This window comes from Amphichorda felina (assembly GCF_050947745.1).
Source record: "Amphichorda felina strain 45539 chromosome Unknown scaffold_6, whole genome shotgun sequence".
Lineage (NCBI taxonomy): Eukaryota > Fungi > Ascomycota > Sordariomycetes > Hypocreales > Bionectriaceae > Amphichorda > Amphichorda felina.
Window position 1 is genome coordinate 1,493,742 of NW_028145044.1, and position 18,744 is coordinate 1,512,485.

At 58.1% G+C, this 18,744-nt stretch overlaps 6 protein-coding genes across 6 annotated transcripts; 2 read left to right on the forward strand and 4 right to left on the reverse strand.

Annotated features, from left to right (window-relative positions):
• Positions 1–73: 73 nt before the first annotated feature.
• Positions 74–1,226, reverse strand: ACO1O0_006319 (eukaryotic integral membrane protein-domain-containing protein; the record flags this gene model as incomplete). The annotated part of the gene is made up of 2 exons (XM_083195713.1): positions 74–785; positions 850–1,226. The coding sequence occupies 2 exons, from the start codon at positions 1,224–1,226 to the stop codon at positions 74–76; spliced, it is 1,089 nt and encodes a 362-aa protein (XP_083048729.1).
• Positions 1,227–1,543: 317 nt separating this feature from the next.
• ACO1O0_006320 (HET domain-containing protein) lies at positions 1,544–3,472 on the reverse strand (the record flags this gene model as incomplete). Its single annotated transcript, XM_083195714.1, has 1 exon — positions 1,544–3,472. One exon carries the CDS (start codon positions 3,470–3,472, stop codon positions 1,544–1,546), a length of 1,929 nt encoding a protein of 642 aa, XP_083048730.1.
• Positions 3,473–5,868: 2,396 nt separating this feature from the next.
• On the forward strand, positions 5,869–8,221 carry ACO1O0_006321 (WD40-repeat-containing domain protein; the record flags this gene model as incomplete). Its single annotated transcript, XM_083195715.1, has 6 exons — positions 5,869–5,921; positions 6,068–6,084; positions 6,183–6,343; positions 6,444–7,676; positions 7,732–8,175; positions 8,201–8,221. The coding sequence occupies 6 exons, from the start codon at positions 5,869–5,871 to the stop codon at positions 8,219–8,221; spliced, it is 1,929 nt and encodes a 642-aa protein (XP_083048731.1).
• Positions 8,222–9,120: 899 nt separating this feature from the next.
• On the forward strand, positions 9,121–9,681 carry ACO1O0_006322 (uncharacterized protein; the record flags this gene model as incomplete). The annotated part of the gene is made up of 3 exons (XM_083195716.1): positions 9,121–9,293; positions 9,373–9,475; positions 9,553–9,681. The coding sequence occupies 3 exons, from the start codon at positions 9,121–9,123 to the stop codon at positions 9,679–9,681; spliced, it is 405 nt and encodes a 134-aa protein (XP_083048732.1).
• Positions 9,682–10,231: 550 nt separating this feature from the next.
• Positions 10,232–12,679, reverse strand: ACO1O0_006323 (Metallo-peptidase family M12-domain-containing protein; the record flags this gene model as incomplete). The annotated part of the gene is made up of 1 exon (XM_083195717.1): positions 10,232–12,679. One exon carries the CDS (start codon positions 12,677–12,679, stop codon positions 10,232–10,234), a length of 2,448 nt encoding a protein of 815 aa, XP_083048733.1.
• Positions 12,680–14,503: 1,824 nt separating this feature from the next.
• On the reverse strand, positions 14,504–16,967 carry ACS2 (uncharacterized protein; the record flags this gene model as incomplete). Its single annotated transcript, XM_083195718.1, has 7 exons — positions 14,504–14,569; positions 14,642–15,046; positions 15,110–15,370; positions 15,441–16,603; positions 16,681–16,707; positions 16,802–16,825; positions 16,901–16,967. The coding sequence occupies 7 exons, from the start codon at positions 16,965–16,967 to the stop codon at positions 14,504–14,506; spliced, it is 2,013 nt and encodes a 670-aa protein (XP_083048734.1).
• Positions 16,968–18,744: the final 1,777 nt, after the last annotated feature.

The window sequence follows — 18,744 nt, forward strand, 5'->3', positions numbered from 1 at the left end:
AACTGGCCAGTGCCAGTCTGGTATGCTCCCAAAAATGCTGGGCCACTATCCGCTCATCCACGTCTCATATGTCTCAGCTCTTGCCACCGTGTTCGTCGTGGTCCGGCTCAAACTTGGTCTCGCCGAGCATCTGACCCGGCTGAGACGTCGTGGCCGTCTGTGTGTTGGCCTGGTGCTGCTGTGTGTCGGGGGACTGCCCCGCGGACGGCTGTGACGGGGAGCGGCCCGCAGAGCTGGCGCCCGCGGCGTTCAGCCGCTGGTCGAGGGCGCGGAGAGCAATGGCCCTCCTCCTCTCGGCCTCGGCGCGAGCGCTGCCGGGGGCTCCCCGCTGGAGGAAGTTCTCGCCGCGGGCGACGGAGACGTCGGCCTGCGAGAAGGGCGTGCACAGGCGCATGGCCACCATGGCCTCGAAGACCTGGTCGGCGAGGACGGCGACGAAGGGCTTGACGGGCGCGGGGAAGAACTCGGCAAAGGCAAAGGTCTCGCTGGCGTCGCCGCGCAGGGGGGAGGCCTGGCTGGTGTCAAGGTCTGGGAAGACGGTCTTGTAGAACCGGAGGTATGTCCAGCTCGTGAGGAAGCCGAACAGGGCGAGCCAGAAGGATGCGCCCGAGAGGAGGGGCGTGAGGGACAGTACGCTGACGACACCGAGGTAGAGGAGCGGAAAGCGGGGGACACGAAGGGAGAAGATGCCGCGGAAGATGGTCACGGTATGCGCGGGGACGAGCTGGCTGAATGCGACGAGGAAGGAAATCTGGACGGCGATGGTGCCAGAGATGACGGTGAGTCTGCGGATAGGTGGTCAGCTGACCTAGAAAGGTAAAGAGGATGGGGAGCACAGGCAAAACGTACGTCCAGCTCTCGTTGCGCGTAAGCGTAAAGAATATTATCAAAACCAGGAAGGTCAAGAGATTCGGGACCAGGGCCACGAGGGCCAGAAACTTGGCGAGCTCGCGAGATGACCAAGCTCTCTCCAGGTACCGCCCGCCATAGTACAGAGTCGCGCCAGCGATACTCAAGGTGAAGACATTGCCCTCAACAAGAGTCGTAGTGACGAAAGTCCATGGGTAGATGACAGACAACTGGGGAACGAGTGTGAGGTAGGGAATGACGATCTTGGAGTGCTCGCTCCATTGGCGATAGCGGATGGCGGCGCTGAGGAGGGACTGGAAGAGGAGGGCGATAAGGGCCGCCCGCGTTACGGGAGGGATGTTTATTCGGGTCGGCATGGCATTCGATCTGGGGGGTGCCAACGGGAGAGGAGCTGCAGGAGGACGAGATCGAGGTCGTTTCGGTCGTGGGGATGCTGTTGGAAGCTCAGGAGGCTGGCTCCCTGGGATTTTTTTGCGCTGTGAATGCTGATGATTGCGGCCACCGCCAACAGCGCAGCCAGCCTCATCTTGTAGCGCCCCACTTCAGGGACCTACCTTGCTTAGTACTGCCTCAGGCAGAAGGATACCAACACCAACCGGCAGTTGAGTATACATATTCACTCACGATCAGGTTCTTGTGTGACGATTAGAACACTCGGAAACCCTCTCATAGCCTATTCAAGTATGATATTTTGCGGACCTGGAAGCCCTCGGGGGAACAGCCCTGTCAGACTCTCAAGTCCACCATGGAGCAGCCCATGCAACAAGGCCTCACCGACGAGGACACGTTTCTCCTGGTTGTCCGTCGTCCGCCGCAGTATATGGAACACATTTCCACCGCGAAGGAGCCATACATCGTCGCCTATTTCGGACTCTGCCGGGATGAGACCGACAAAGCCGTTCGATGTCCGCCCGAGTCTGCGCCGGTTTATCCTAGACATTATCTTTCTATTCCGCCGCCACTGCTCGTGCTTTGCCAGCACAACGGTTCCATCCGTGACCTCGGATGACTCATCATTTGACTCGTAGGGATTTACACAGTTGCGATAAACGTCGCGCATCTTCTCGCCCGTCACGATATACGCGCTGTCTGCATCGTTCACGGTTACCGATAGCTCTGACTTCTCTCTCATCTCCTCAGCAAAGTACGGTGGCCAGACTTGTGTGAGTACACCTAGGCGGATACCCTCGAGCTGGAGGAGATCTCCTGCGAGAAGCCGGAACCGCGGTTCTGGAGAGGGAGCGAATACGCTTTTGCCAGCATCGAGAACTTGCTCTCCTGTCGATGTGTCCCGGGTGAGAACCCTGCGCGGGAGTGTCCTCCAGTCCGGCACCCAAGAGGGTAGGTCTTTTGATGCGCCGAGTCTGCACAGCTCGAGAATGCTCAACGGCCAGCCTGGGTCGTGCAGGCAATTCAGGGCAACGCGTATGAACAGATCTCTCGTCGAAAGGTTGTAATCGACTGGGATCACGTCGGAGAGTTCCCGGCTGGCCGATGACAACATCAACGGGGCATAAACCTTGTCTCTCGGGTCGGTCGACTTGTGGTCGCGGAATTTTAGCAGCATACTAAGGAAGGGAAATCTGTCTACCCTCCCTTCGTCAGCTACCTGATTGTTGGGCATCTGCCTGGCAGCCCTCGCGTAGCTGAGCTTCTGCCTCTGGAGCAGGTTCTCGACACTGGTGATGGATGATTCAACGAAGCCGACTTTCATGCCTTGTTTCTCCAGGACAGTTCCCTGTAGCGCCAACGAATGTATATAAAGTCTCAGGGCAGGGGAGAGAAGGGATCTGTCCATCCAAGAGTCCCCGCAGACGAGGATGCCGAGTGCCGGGGAAGAATATTCCTGGACAGTCCAGACTCGGCCCCAATACTCGTTGAGGACGATTCCCATTGCCGCCTTGATCTCTCTGAAGCGCCCTTTGACGTGCTGGACCCCTTCAATACGGTCTCGCTTTGGTTCCACACTCGCGGGATCTTCATCTCTCGCGAATGCCCACTCTCCCAGCTCCTTCAGATAGTCGAGCCCGGAGGAGTAGTCTACCCCAAGCCATGTAACGAACAGGGCAGCTTCTTCGTAGATGCGTCTCATCGCGGCGACCTGGGCGTTGCGCTCGACCGTGTCCTTCTGATTGATGGATATGGCATCAATCCAGAGCGGAAGGGTTCGATCGGGCTCTAACAAGCCGCGAATGTGTCGAAGCGCCGACACGAGGTTCTTGGTGGCTGGAAACTCGTGACCGTCAACATATATGGGGAGTGTATCGCCGGGACTGCCCCAAACGTAGGAGAGAGCTGCGTAGTCATCTTCAACATCGTCTGTCATGCGGACCTCGGTGCTCAGGGCTATGTCCTCGGCATAGTCTCCTGGGTATAGTATCACTAGGCGAATCTCGTCCGGCCCAAGCTGTGAAGAATAACAAAATGGGCCTGCCCGCCGGGGCTTCTTGTCTGCCCAAGCCAATTCGTTGGACAGATCCTGTCGGCGAGGCAGACTGTCGCCGAAGGGACTCGGGGGTCTGGTAGGGGGCTTCTCATTATCAGACTCGGAAGCGATCTTGGTGGCAGACTTGAACCATTGCTTCACGGATGGGAATGGCATGATTTCTATGGGAAACAGGACGGTGAGTCATGTAAATGGGGGGATTCAGTTGAGGGTTCATGCATGAACGACCAACATCACCACCGAGTTCGAGACCCACTTGAATCTCTCTTGCCTGGCCCACCTCATCATGGGGCAGACAAGCAGGCAGGGTGCTTGGAGCTGTTGAAGAGACCGTCATAAGGCACAAGAGCACTGGAAACCAAATTTCTGAGCAACAAGGTCCGTATTATGGGCTTCACGCAGTTTGAGCCGAGAGGGTCGAGTGTGCGCTGTGCACTGTGCACCTCGTTGGGGGTTGGGGTCGACAGAGACAAGCGCAACGGTCTGGCGTTGAACCCTTCGTAGCGGCGGCGCAGTTGTCAAGGACTTTTATTAGGGACTCGAGGTTGGCGGATGATTTTGACGAGTGGGGCTCTGCCGCCCTTCCGCTGAGGGTCGCAACCCACGCGAGCCAACGTGACTCGCTCGCCCGAAGAGCCGACTGGGAGGCGTAATACCCGTGCAAAGCCCGTTGTTGGGGCCCTTGGGGCAGGCCGAGGAGATTTTAGCCTTTTTCGCAGATTCAAGTCCCGTTGGTGAGGAGGAGCTCTGGGCTATGACGGTGCCAATGATGCCAATGATTGTGTGGGAAATGGGAATGGGCGGAATGTGTGCCGGGCGGGCGATGGGCGGGCAATGGGCGGCGTCAGAGCGGCACTGTACGAAGTACGTATCCGTAGTACGTAGTACAATGAATTAGTCTGTGGCACATGGTGTCCTCGACACTTGGTCGTCCAACCTCGGAATGGAAGTGAGATCTGCACCAGTCTCAGATTTGGTGCAGTACGTACCTGTCCAAGCCCCCAAGAGCCAAGGCTGGGAGACAGGGAGACAGGGGATGCCTGCTTGGGGTTACCGCGGGGCCCGGGCAGCTAGGGTGATGGGGGGCCCCAGCCCGTCCTGCAGCACAAATGACTCTGTTGCCCTGCAAAACGATGGTGTCGCCTTGGTTGCCTTGGTCCCCTTCATCGCCTTGGTCGCCTTCGAGGGGAAGTCTGTTTACCCGTGGCATGTGCCTGGAATGCGGTCAATGTTTTGGGCCTTCTTCTTGTTCTTCTCCTCCTCGTGCCGCTCTCCAGGGCAAGTCACGCCCCAACAGGTAAGTAGCGTGTCTTGGGGGATGGCCTCGCCCAATGACGAGCCTGGGGGCGAATACACAGTAGGGTACACAAAGTACTAGGCGACGGGACTCAGATGATCTCGCGATGCCAGGGTCCTAGTACTACTACTACTATGTATGTAGGAACTCTACTAAGATGTCATCATGTCAGCACTTTTGCAGTGCCGGCCGGGTGAATTGCCAGTTGTTCAACCGCCTGGAGGTCTCTCAATCAGTCAACAAGTCATTGGACTCATGGGCTCATGGCAACCTGCAAGCCGGGGTCTCCAAACCGTCCACTGGGAGTCTGGGACCGGGGCCATGAATCCATGATATCCCTTCGCGTGCGCTAGCGCCAGCCCATCAATGTGCCCCGATATGCCCCGGGGCGGGCCCTGAACGACAAGATGTCACGAATTGCAGAACCAGCGAACCAGTGAACCACCGAAGCCCGCGCGCGCAGGACCAGACGCTGGTGGCCCGGTGGGTGCATGAGTGCAAGGCACCCCCAAAACGGCGCCCGTCTCCAACTTTGGACGTGAAGGCTGAGGCGCACCACGCAGGGGTTCGAGTACGTACCTGTGTAGAATGTACCGGCGCCTTACCGCCAATGGGGTGGGCCCGGCCAGTAGCCCAGTGGGTGGTGGGCTGGTGGCCCAGCGGTGCGGCTGGTGCCAGTGGAGGTGCTGGCCCAGTGGCTGCCAGGAGACGGGCAGACAGCCCTGGAGAGGACTGAGGTGCGGCAACTGCAGCAACTGAAGTGAGTTTTGAGTCGCAGCCAAAGTGACACGGTGACACGGTGACACGGCCATGTTGGAGCCCACCCACGCACCACGCTAGGTCCCCCATCCAACCCTCACACCCGCGCATTGGCTCGCTGCAGGCCCACTGGCCACTGCGTTCGAGTTCCAGGTTCCTTTCCTGGCTTGGTGCTTCCCTACCGCCGCCCCGACGCCAAACTGGGACCTTCAGATCCGTTCGGCTCATGTTTCGATTTCGTCCTCTCTTCCATCTTCATCCCCAAACTCGGTTCAACGCCACGCCTCAACCCCGACGACGACGACCCTCATCAGCGCCAGCACCCAGGACTTCATCGACCACCTCATCTAGCTGCTTGCCTCTCGACTCGCCCCGGCTGCTTCCCCCCCCCTTGCATCGCCCGCCGTCGACAGTGCGCCGCGAGCGGCGCGCCCGGTTTCCTGATCTTGAATCTTTCAGCCTGAGGCGGCTTGGCTGTGTGCCTTCTGCTGCAACCATGCTCGTCAAGGAGTTCCTCGACTCCGACAGAGTCAATTTTCTCGTCTGGAGGTTCGTCTCCCCCGTCTCCTCTGCCCTGCGAGACTCCTGCCACGTACTCTGTTGTGTGGCCGTCGCTCCGACGCACTTGTCTCCTCGAGATTGCGGCTTGTGTCCCGCGCCAACATTCGACCCCGGTATGCTGACTGAAACTTTAGATATCTCCTCGAAGGCAGTATGTTACCACCACAGCCGCCGTCCTTGGGACAGGGTCCTCCCCCTCTGGACCTGTCGAGACCAGTTCTAACCGCTGCATTGCCGTTGCGCTCACAGATTACCGTGAAACCGCCGCCAAATTCCAAAAGGAGTGGAACGTCAGGGCACCTCATCAGCACTTTGACTTTGCGCCCCACATCAAGAGCCACGCCTTGGTGTCCATCATCAACAGAGGCCTGCTCTACCATGCACTCGAGCGCCAACGGGCGAGCAGTCAGGTAAATTTCACATTCCCCCATGCATGAATGCATGCATTCACTCCGTCACCCACTACCTGCGCGACATTTGGCTCAGCCACTAACTTTTTGATCGTGTCAGCTGCCTGAGGATGTGGCCGCAGAGACTGAAGCGCTACAGGTCGGCATTTTTGGGCCTCTCAACGCCGCGCAGCCACCCGCCAAGGTGGAGGATCATGGGGCTGCAGTGACCGAAACGGCCACAGCGACAACGTCAGCCCCAGCCTCAGCAGCATCGACATCGCTGCCAGCCCTGGTGACCCCGGCAGACGATGCCGACAATTCGCGAAAGCGGTCTCAGCAGCAATTGCCCAATGGATCCCCAGTTAAGCGCCCGCGACTCAGCAATAGCTGCGACAGCGGCCACGATGCACCAGCCACCGCCACCACCACCCCCATGGACATTGATCCCCAGGACCAGCACCAGGACAACCATGCGTATCCCTCGCCTCTTGAAGGCGAAGAGACCGCGACACCTGTTGTCCAGACTGAGGGGCCCGAGCGCGGCACTCAACCCGAAAAGACGGAGGAGCTGACTCCCCATACCACCTTCATCCGCCTCACCGACGATGAACGCACCACCACCACCGACGTACCGCCGCCCGCATCGCCCGGACCTGATGCGAGCGCAGATGCGCCAAACGCCCCAACCCTATTGCATTGCCAGTGGAGCCCCAAGGACCCTTCCGCACTGGCTGCTTCTGGGACTGGCGCGCTAGCCCGTGTTTGGTCAGTCTCACGTGTCCCCGCCTCCGACACGGAACCCGCGCAGGATCACGTGGCATCCAAAGCTATCCCCCTAGTTCCAGCCGAGACCTCGCAGAACACCATCATTTCCCAACTGGCTTGGGCTTCAGACGGTTCTACGATTGCCGTCGTTGCCGAAACCGAGGGACAGGCCGCCACCGTCAATGTCTTTGCTTCAGATGGCGTGCTCCTACAGTCATTCGAGTCGCCGGTCGAGCAGGTCATCAAACTCTCCTGGAACCCTAGCAACACGGCACTGCTCACCATCTCGCCCTCGACCGATGATTCTAGCGCCGTTGTCGCCATCCACAATGCCACTTCAGGGACATCGCTGTCGTACTCGTTTCCGGGACACGATCTCAACGCCGCGCCGCTGGATGCGAGCTGGACAAGCGATGCCGAGTTTCTCGTATGCGGTGGTGACATATTAATGAGCTTGCACTGCTCCGATACTTCGATCGCGCAGGTCCGCAAATTTGAGACCAAGGCGGATGACAGCTTCCGCAACGTACTATTTGACTGGCGATCAAAATTGGCTGCGACATCGAGCGAAAAGGGAACTCTAGATGTAAGGATCCGAATGTCCCTTGTGTTGTTGGCCAATCTGAGCTAACCTGATTTAGTTATGGGATGAAACCGGCCAGCGCAGGTCGATATCTGCCCATCAAGGCGCGATTACCACTATGGAATGGCAACCTTTACCACCCATGCACCCCAACGTTGACGATGAGCGACTCATTGCGACGGGCGGCGAAGACTGTGCCATTCTCATATGGAATGCACGGGTGCCCGAGGCTAAGGCAAGGTGTTTCTTGACCATGGACTCGCCCATAATGCGCCTAGCTTTCACCCCGGATGGTGCCTTTATAGCCGGAGCAACAGCAACCCAGGTGCTGATATGGAAGGTTGACAACCCCATAGCTCCTCGGGCTGTTTGGAAGCGAACCGAGCACCCGGGCTGGCTTAGCCCGAAGCCTCACTCGGACGAGGAAGAAGAAGGTTATGCAGAACACTGTTTGTGCTGGGATTCAAATGGCCAGAAGCTGGCCTATGGGGCGAATAGCCGAGTAAGTCTACCTTGAATATGGCTAGATACTGGAGTCTGGGAGCTAACTTGATCCTCAGCTGGCCGTGATTAATTGGAGCAGATGACGTTCGCTCGTGCTCTAGTTAGTGACTCTAGAGGTGGCTAGCCACCTGAGAGCCTATGCCAAAACTTTCCTTTTGTATACATTCATCAAGGTACCTGTGCTGGGGAACGGTCATGTTTTGGGTACACGGATATTGTCCAACGACACGAGACATTTGTGGTGGCCTTATGTGTTCCTCCACTTTACCTGTCTTGACGAAACGCAACGGATAGAAGGGGAAAACGGAGTAGGAAATCTTTGCGCTGGAATTTCTGTTTCTGATATCATGCCGGCGAGCGGGAGCAATCGGACGCATGGACTGGGAGATGGTTGGGATGTGCGATAGGGAATCATCGTACATAGGCAGCGGGTCCCCACGGTGTTGTACAGTATATATTGCACGCACGTGCAGGGATGGATGGATAGGCCTGCTGCTAGAAATAAATTCGCCTACCTGCCTGTACAATACTAGGTATTATCAACTGTTTCTCGCCACCTTGCATGATATGGAGGAGTCGAGCATTGAGAAGTCGGGCTACCAACGCAGCAGTTCGTCGTCATCTTAGTCATCCCATCACCCGCTCACTCACTCACCGGTTTCATTGTGTCACCTCAAGTCACATCTCACAAACCGCCATCGGTGGACTCGAACCTGAACCTCGAGTCCAACACTTGGACCGGTTCGATCCATTCATCACCCAACAATCAATCTGTTATATAGTATAGAGGCATCCACGCAGAGGTCTACGATATCTCGAATATTTCCTCACGTTGACAAGACCACCGGTTCCTTCCCTCCCCTCCCCGTCTACCACCAGCCAAGTCAACTACGGCGGCTCTTCCTTCCCTCCCGATCAAGTGGTCAAATCTTGACCGCCCAGCATGGCAACCCGCACCCAGCAGCACCATCCGCACTACGGGCCATCAGCTGCAGCGCCCAGCGAGCCCTTCACCCCCGCCATGCGCGATCGCCAGGCCCGTGGCAAGGATCCCTATTCGCACTCGCGCGCCGGCCACGACGACGTCATGCAGGCCCATCTAGGAGTCGGCCAGGGGTATGTCTCCATGTGCTGCCAGGGGCAAGAATGGAACGTCTGCTGACGTGCCCCCATCCGGGGGGGTGGTTGTGTATAGGCTGCCGAGCGAGACGTTCGAGGAGCGCGAGAAGAAGGAGTTCGCCATGGCCGTGCTGGACAATCCCGATATGTTGCTTATGCACGCCCAGGCCCGAGGAGATGTACGCATATCCCCCTCCCCCCAAAGCGTTTACTATTGGATATGGCGGTGTTCTGACTGGATTATTACCCGTTGCAGTCCGTTGCAGGGCAGAGACTGCGCTTCCTACGTATGATGTGCCCCGTCGAGCACGAGAAGTCCGAGGCAGGCAATAAGATGGCCGGTGTGGCAACGGGTACGCAGCGCAGCAGCAGGGGCGGTTATTAGGCCGCAGGGGTTGAGGGGGCCGGCAGAATAGGGATTGAAGCGCCGGAGGGAGCCTCGTGGATCCGAGACAGCCAGCCCTGCTGTTGTCATGGTCATGGGACGGTTGGTTGTATGGGGGATCGGTGTTTCTCGGGCATGGATTTGATATTGGCGTTCTCACGGTCTGGGGAAACGGCGCCCAGAGCAAGCTTACGAGTTAACGAGACCCAAGCATGAATCATTGTATACGAATCGGCTGTTCTTTGGCATTTCTGGCTGGGACATCCCCTCCCTTTCGCCCGCTGATCAGCAGCCTATGTACAAATTCAATAACATGGGTGGATGTGTTGCACAGCCTTGTTGAAGATGGGCCCGATTCAAATGGGAACCCCAACTACACAGCGCAAGATGTCTGTCAACGTTGGTGTGTATATATATAGAGGTAGATATATGATCATATATCAAATTATATCCCACAAAACGCCGTAGCATGCAACCCATGGACCGGTCAAAATGATAAAGCAGCACCAGAAACATGATGCACAGCAGCGCGCGAAAAAGTCACAAATACTCAAGCATATCTCATAGGCCGACCCCGCTGCCACTGTTCCTGGTCTTGCTCGTGAAGCACGGGCCGGTAGTCGTAGTCGTAGTCGGGCGGTGGCTGGTCCCACATCTGCGTCTGCCCGACATTGCCGTTCCCATTCCCGTTCCCGTTCCCGTCGCTGGCCTGCCAGTATCCGTTTGCCCCGGCGACACCGTTGGCGCCCGTCATCTCTCTAGGCTTACGCGCGCGCTTGTTGGCGCGTGCGCGACTCCGGCGGCGGCAGCTGTTGAAGATGCAGCTGCTGATGGCGAGCAGGATGAGCGCGCCGATGGCGCACCCGACGGGGATGGCAATGTTCTTGTTATCGCGGAACCACTTCTGAATCCTGCCCCAGGTCGAGTCTCCTTCGCAGTCTCCGTTGTTGCATCGGCCGCCCCCGCCACAGCTCGTACCATCGAGGAAGTTCTGGTTGTACACGGTGCAATTGGCTCCCTTGGAATATGAGCACGTCAACATGCACGTGTCGTCGCCACCGCAGGACATGATGCTGCTGACGTCCTCTCTCCCGTTGCCGATCATGGCCTGGCACTGGTTGTCTCGCGAGGTACACTGGCCAGAGGCGCAAGACAGTCCACCGCTGCACGACTGGCCGTCCTTCTCATGTTCGTCCTTGGGGCAGCTACCGCTGTCACCGGAGCACTTCTCTTCAGGGTCGCATTCGCTGGAGCTCTCACGGCAGACGGTACCTGAGGACTTGAACTGGCACTTATCCGTGCAGCAATCCTCGTTTGTTGGGTCGCACTGGGCGCCGTCCCGGAACTTGCACGTTTTGGCGTCGCAGCAGGTGTTCTCCTGGCAGTCCTCGGCGCCGCCGCAGTCGCAGTCCTCGCCCTCCTCGACGATGCCGTTGCCGCACTGGCTATTAGCAATGGTCCCAATGTCCTTGTTGTTTGTCAAACACTCGTTGTCGACGTTGCGCGAGAGCCCCGAGCATATGTTGCCGATGCTGCAAGGGGAAAAATCTGTTATGCCGTCTCCTGTGGATGGGTTCATGATGAACTTGCCATTGGCATCGCAGCTGTTGGAGCTCAGGGGGCAGCACGGCTGCGACTCGGACTTGACGGGACATAAATCAGCGGTACAGTCGTGGACGGCCCCGAACGTGTGCCCCGTCTCGTGGGCGAAGATCTGCCACTCGGCAGCCGTCCGAACAACGACATTGGTTGCCGCAACAGTCTCGTTCTTGCCATTCTTATCCCGGGCATCGGAGGCGCCCTCGCGGCACAGTTGGCCTCTCCACGCAAGGCCAACGGCCGACCTGGTGTTGCAGGTCGTCAACAGTGACCAGTAGGCGTTGGTGTCTGGGTTGTTCCCTCGCCAGGAGGAGAAGAGGTTCAGACGGTCGTTGAGGGTGACGCTGTCGCTGCAGGGCAGGTTCCAAGGTGCCGAGTCAGACTCTGCTGCGTTGCAAGACTTGTCAATGACAGTAAGGTTCCTAATGCCGAGTGAAATGCTGAAGGTATCCTCGTACAGGGCGGACGCCCGGTTTACAACGTCAATGACATTACTGCGAAGCTCCTCGCGATCACCGTCAAACTCGTCCCAGTAGTTGCAGTCTGTCGCGATGCCGACTAGGGCCACCTTTCGAGTAGTAGGACATCCATCGACAGAGCCGATGGTCGGTATGTAGTTGGCACCCGCATCAGCGCCCACGTCGTCAGTAGCCTGGCGGCCAAAGAGGGACGATGCCCTGACCACTCCCAGGGATCGCTCACTGAGGCTCCGCATCTCCATATCGTACCGAGTGTTGAAGTCCAAAGAGTCCGAGTCGCAGTTGGCGTCTTCCAGAGATCGGCGCCTGAGCTCGGCGTTGAACGGAGACGAAGTCTGGATATCCGAGTCGCGATAGACCACCATGATCTCCTCACCGTCGTCGGGCTCGCCAACCAAGGGATCCTCGTCGTGCTTTATTCTTCGGTAATGCGCACCAGTCTGAATGTGATGGGCATCGCCAAAGATCCTGAAGGCGCCCTCGAAGAGCGGTCGCTCGCCATCCCGGTACACAGTGATCCTAGCCCATCCGGCCTGAGACCAATCCGTCCGCCCGGCCCTCTTGACATAGGCGCGACCCTTGAATACCCGGTTCGCAGTTCTAGACACCTTCTCGACCTCCTTAACCTCGCCACCGGGACCTAGATACGTCACGGCAAATTCGTCATGGAGAATGTCGTGGTTCGGTTCGAGGACGAGGCGGACGGGCGTCTGGCCCTCGTCGAGGGTGAATGTAAGGTCAAAGCTAGAGAGGGAGTGGACGCGATGGGAGGGAGTCTTGATGAGGGGATCGTCGACGAGCGAGACATAATTCACGGGATTCCGCTTTAACGAGTGCGCTGGAAGGTGGCGAGAGGCGTCAGCAGCCGTCGCATGATTCGTCTCCTCTGCGGCCCGGGGCCGCTCGGGTTGCTCGGACATGGGGATTTCTTCTGGCCAACGTACCTATTGTGGAGTGGAAAAAAAGCGCTGTGCCGGCAAGGGCCGTTGCTATCGAGCGTAGCGCAACCATCGCCGAGAGCAATGAGAAGTGGGAGGAAGGGGGACGGTCCCCAGGAGGGGCTGGGAGGATAGATGCTGACGCCTATCGTAGCCAGGCCATGCGGTTGTTCGGATAATGCGATATGGTGCTATTAGTTAAGTCAACTCGAGGCACCGCAACAAGGTAGCAAGTCAGGACGGAGCAACGAAGGGAGATTATTCGGTGGCTAAGGCAACGAGAGGTGAGGATGCAGAGTTGCAAAGCTGGAGGAAGGAACGTGTTGAAGGAACCCAAGAATGGATGAATGGGGATTACGAATACCGTGGGGTGGGCTGGCTTGGCTGGCTTGGCTGCGTTGGTTGCTGATTTCTATAAGGGTACCAGCGACGGGGCCCCACTCTGGTGGCTCACTGCAGGCTGCTGGGCCTTCCCTTGGCCACTGGGAGGCGCCGTGGTGGGGAGGCTTGGCCCTGGAGCTTCAGGGACTCGTCAGCACTACGGGGCACCTGGAAATACCCAGATCCTCTGCACCGCCTTCCATGTCCCGTGCTATGCGTGGCTCAGCATCACTTCTGCCTACTAATAGTGCCTACCACTACGCTTGCACGATGCCAGCCCGCCGAATCAAAGGTCTATATAGCTAGGTGCTCGTCGGATACATAGTGCTTCACGGGATCTGACCTGCAGCTCCCACCACATCACCGTGGTAGACCCGGCATAATGGAATCAAAGGCCGAGTCTCAGCCGCTACGCCTCAAACGCATCTGGTTTGACCCAACCGGTCGAGCCTCGAGGCGCTGGGCCAGCACTCCCCTCAGAGGATGGCACCCATTTCACGACGGGACCTCCAATCAAAATGTGTTTTTCTCGGAGAATGGGCATGCCCGTCAGGCAATCGCTAGCGCTCTGACCTTCTGAGGCAGCCAACAACATAAACGCTACGGTAGGCAATAACAATATCACCTGCTCTGAACAAACGGTACAACAGGCCCATGAGGCAAACTTCCGAGCGACCCGACGCCATCACCAACAAGACTGTGAGAATCGCCCCGCACTGGCACGTAGTACCCATGTACTGGTATTAGAGCCAAGCACGGCATGCTGGCCATCCGCGCGCCCTCCACTTGTGATGACGACGCTCACCGAACAAACTCCCTGTCCGGTATACCGTCCGGTAGAAAAGAAGAAAAAATTGACGACAAGGGATCCATCCGTCCAGGAGTTTTCTCCGCATAATAAAACCCAACATTGATGAGAGACAGTCTGACAGGCGAGATCAGAGACATATTAGACATCACGGGAGACGGCATTTCGGCCGAGTGGATCAAACTCCGAAAAAAAGATCCGTCCATCCAGGAACGTTTGTCAGTGCTAAGTTCTAACTCCAGCATAGACCAGTGAAAATGCTGTTGGCAGAACGCCCCGGTATTCAAGCTTATCGTTTTCGATCATGCTAGCAAGATAAGCTTCCAAGTTGCACATTGTGGCTGATGATTGACTTCGGCTCGGATGGGTTGTCAACTTTTCATGTGGATGAATGATGTAGTAGTATTCGTATGGAATATTGCTTCAATACTGACATGGCCACAAATGTCGCATATCTTGTCCCAGAGCTCGCTACCTCCCGCTGACCCTTACCAACAAAACCCATCCGTCTTTGCAGCACAATCTTTGATCGACGAGCGCTTTTCCCGTCGCGCAGACATATACAGCGGCTCTCAAAAACACGTTCTACCTCGTCCGGATATATAATAACTCCCGCTTTATGATGACTTCTTCTCGGCGTGTACGGTCGCGATGATCTTCTCCACAATCGAGGGATCGGACAGCTGCGCATTCATAACCCGTTAGTCATACTCGTCTCGTGCACAGCACGCGAATGGGATCAAGGGAAAACATACCGTTGTGATATCGCCCAGCTGGTCCTCCTCGCCAGCCAGGATCTTCCTCAGGATGCGGCGCATAATCTTGCCGCTTCGCGTCTTGGGCAAGTCGGGCACGATGTGCACCGCCTTGGGCGCGGCGAAGGGGCCAATGCTCTTGCGCACCTGCATGATGAACTCCTTGCGGAGCGCATCACTGTGCTCGTTGCCATTCTTGAGCGCCACAAAGGCGTTGACGGCCTGGCCGGTGAGCTCGTCGGCGACGCCGACAACAGCAGCCTCGGCAACGGCGTGGTGCTCGATGAGAGCGGCCTCGATCTCGGCCGTCGAGAGGCGGTGGCCGCTGACGTTGACGACATCGTCGACACGTCCACGGATCCAGTAAAAGCCCTCGTGGTCACGTCCAGCGCCATCACCGGTGAACTAAAAGCCTCAAGTCAATATATACGTGTCGTCTCGCTTCAAAATGGTGGAGGGGGTTCTTACGTAGTAGCCCTTGTACACGTTCAGGTACGTGTCCATGTACCGCTTGTGCGCGCCGTAGACGGTGCGCGCCATGCTAGGCCAGGACTGCTTGAAGGCAAGGACACCCTCGACGTCATTGCCGTGAATCTCCTCGCCGCTAATGGGGTCGATGATGGCGGGCTCGATACCGAAGAAGGGAAGCGACGCGCTACCGGGCTTGGTCGGGGTGACACCAGCCAGGGGGCAGATGACGTTGGAGCCCGTCTCCGTTTGCCAGTAAGTCTACAAATTTTGTCAGCTGGCATGTCCTCGCAGCAAGCACTTTCTACTTCATGCTAATGTCGGAACTCACATCAACGATCTGTGCCTCCTCCTTTCCGACGACCTCGAAGTACCACTTCCAGACCTCGGCGGCGATGGGCTCACCGACTGAGCCGAGAACACGCAGGTGCTTCATGTCGGCCTTGACGTGCTCGTCGCCGGCGCGCTTCAGCAGACGCAGGGCGGTGGGGGCGACGTAGAATTGTGTGACCTTGTGCTTCTCAATGATGTCCCAGTACCGGGAGAAGTTGGGATAGGCGGGGGTGCCCTCGAAGACGACGGTGGTGACACCGAGAAGCAGCGGGGCGTAGACAACGTAGGAGTGGCCAGTGATCCAGCCAACATCACCACCGCAGAAGTAGCGGTCGCCATCGTGGATGTCGAAGACGTACTTGCCCGTCATGGCTGCGCCGAGGAGGTAGCCGGCGGTGGTGTGCATGACGCCCTTGGGCTTACCGGTGGACCCGGAGGTGTAGAGGAGGAAGAGGGGGTCCTCGGAGTTGACGGTCTCGGGGGGGTAGTAGGCGGGCCACTTGTCGACCTCCTCGTGCCACCACCAGTCACGGCCCTCGGTCCAGGGGATCTCGGCGCCGGTGCGCTTATAGACGAGGCAGTGGGTGACATCGGGGCACTGCTTGAGAGCGTCATCAACGATCTTCTTGGTGCCGATCAACTTGCCGCCGCGCTTGCCCTCGTCGGTGGTGATGACGACCTTGGACTGGGCGTCGATGACGCGATCGCGCAGGGAGTCAGCCGAGAAGCCGGCAAAGACGACGGAGTGGACGGCGCCAATACGGATACAGGCGAGGATGGCGACGAGGGCCTCGGGAATCATGGGCAGGTAGATGGCAACGGTATCGCCCTTGCGGACGCCCATCTGCTTGAGGACCCAGGCGGTCTTGGAGACCTGGCGGAGCAGCTCGCCGTAGGTGACATTGCGCCCATCAGCAGGCTCGTCGGCCTCGTAAATGATGGCGACGCGGTTGGGGTCCTTGAAGGCGTGGCGATCGACGCAGTTGTAGCAGGCGTTAAGCTGGCCCTCGAGGAACCACGCATTGTCGCCCGTCTCGAGGCTGCCGCTCTTGACGGTCTGAAAGTCGCGGGTCCATGACAGGAGTTCGCGGGCTTGGCGGGCCCAGAACTTTTCGGGCTCTGTGATAGACTCCTTGTAGAGCTTCTGGTACTCGTCGAGGCCTTTATTTGGTGGGGGCAAACTGGTCAGCCGCGCTGTCACGTCGCATTGGTGTCTGGGAAAGAGAGAAAGAACTCACTGGCAAGGTGGGGCTTGCTGGGATGCTCTGTCGGCAAAAAGGAACACTCAGTCAGCAGGGCTCAGCAATGTCGCGCGGGATAATAGCCGCGGAAACAAGGTGACGGGTGGTTCGTTCGTACTTGCGAGCATCTTCTCGGGAGGGTCTGCGAGAAAAGAGAAAAAAAACTTGTTAGCCTTCCAGTGACTTATCACCATGTCTCGGGTGGGTATCAGCTCACGGAATGTGTCAACGAGGTGCGCCTCGTGGACGACGGGCGTCGGCCTGTCCTGCACTGCGTCCGCCATTGTGGTCGCTGAGGCTCTGTAACTGGGTCGCGGGGCAGGAATTTGCGATGGTTTGGTGGTGATGGCGGCGCTGGAGGGGTCGATGCGGGGTAGCACAGGGGCTGTTACAGGGCGATTGTCCTATTGTTCCCACGATTGTCTAGATGCGATGGCTGCCAGAGAGACGACACGCAACAATTAAAGAGTCGATGGAGGAGGAGGAGGAGGAATTATGGCTGATTGGGACGGTAGAAGAGGAGACGGAGGGGCGAGGGAGGGGGGGATGGGAGGCCGGGACGGGGGGCCCCTCGGTGCTTTATGGTTTTAATTGCGTCAAGGCGGCCCGGATGAAGCAGATCCAGTCCGCGCAGGTCCGCAGTGTCAGTTGGTGTTTTAGTGCCAGTAGTGGCCGTGGTTCACTGGTTGGCAGTGGTTGCTGAGCGGTTAGTGGTTACCAACAAAGGCCATGACTCCATGGCACCAGGACACACCAGATGTGGCCCAGGACCCTCCAGGCTCCGATGCGGCCACCAATGTACCTGTACCGCGGGGCCGCACCATGTCGGGGCGCCGGTTCTTGGCCGGGCTTCGCTGGTGGGTTGCTGGCCGGTGGGTTGCTGGGTGCTTGAGCGCTGGCTTTCCTTCCCAGACTGGATGGATCCTTTCCCCCGAGAACGCGCCTTTAATGTTGGCGCACATAGCCGGGGTTTTTGCCATCCATGATCCGGGCCACCCACTCCCGAGTCCCACGCGGCCACGCCCTCACGACACGACTCCTCCCCACGCACTCCTCCCGCACACGACTCGCTGGCGCCGCTGCGCCAATCTTGGATCCTGCCAACCGAGCCCACGAGAGCCGGCGCAGAACTTGCCCAGAACTGGCGCCCCGGCCCAACGGTATAGTACTAGCATGTACGGATACATGCTTGGTTCAAGTCTGCCACCCCCTGATTTCCCCGGTCAAGCCTCTCTTGCGTGGCTGCGCCCCCAGGTCCGGGCGTGTGGAAGGCTAGTCGAGGTCGACTACCGCACGGCGCACTTACACAGTACCACTAGTAGGTAAGTACCTACCTCACTTTAGGTGGTAGGCAAGGTACATACTCACCCGCGTGTACCGGCCAGTCCCACTGTGCCCGGTCACGAATCAACAAAATCTCCCAACCGAAAAAAACAACAAAAATCTATGTTTAATCCCTCAAGCTCGCCCACCGAGAACGAGGAAACTCCCTCAGTGCTCCGCATCAAGTGTTGCTTGCTCAATGGTGTGAACATGAACTTGTGGCATCTCCTCGTGCTCTAGCCGTTGTGTGTAAGTACGACCAATTTGCGTTCGCCAATTGCCGAAACGGGAAAACCACCACGAGGCAGGCACCCCGGGAGCCGGAATCAGCAGCCCAGACAAGGGCATTCTCCGCCAGTGGCCGCATGAACCCATAGACCACGTCCCAACTTTGAACTCGCCCGAACTTGCGTGCGTGCAGACAATCGGGAACTTCACCACATGATACAACTCCACAGCGCACCCCCGCCGCTGTGACATGTACAGTGACAACCTGTGTGATTTCTCCCCATCCCCAGATGTGAGACGCCCGACATTCCGACATGATCACATCACGATCGGCGGCAAGATGCGGTGCCGCACTGCCGCACCTGCGCTGTGATGCAACATCCGGACCAAGCGGACGCACCTGCCAGCCCGCCCCTCCCCTTCTCCCCGCATTTTCTCCCCAGAAGGTCGCTCCTCACCTGTAGGTCCTCACCCTCTCTACCTAGTCATGGTGCGGTGGTGGCCCCCCTA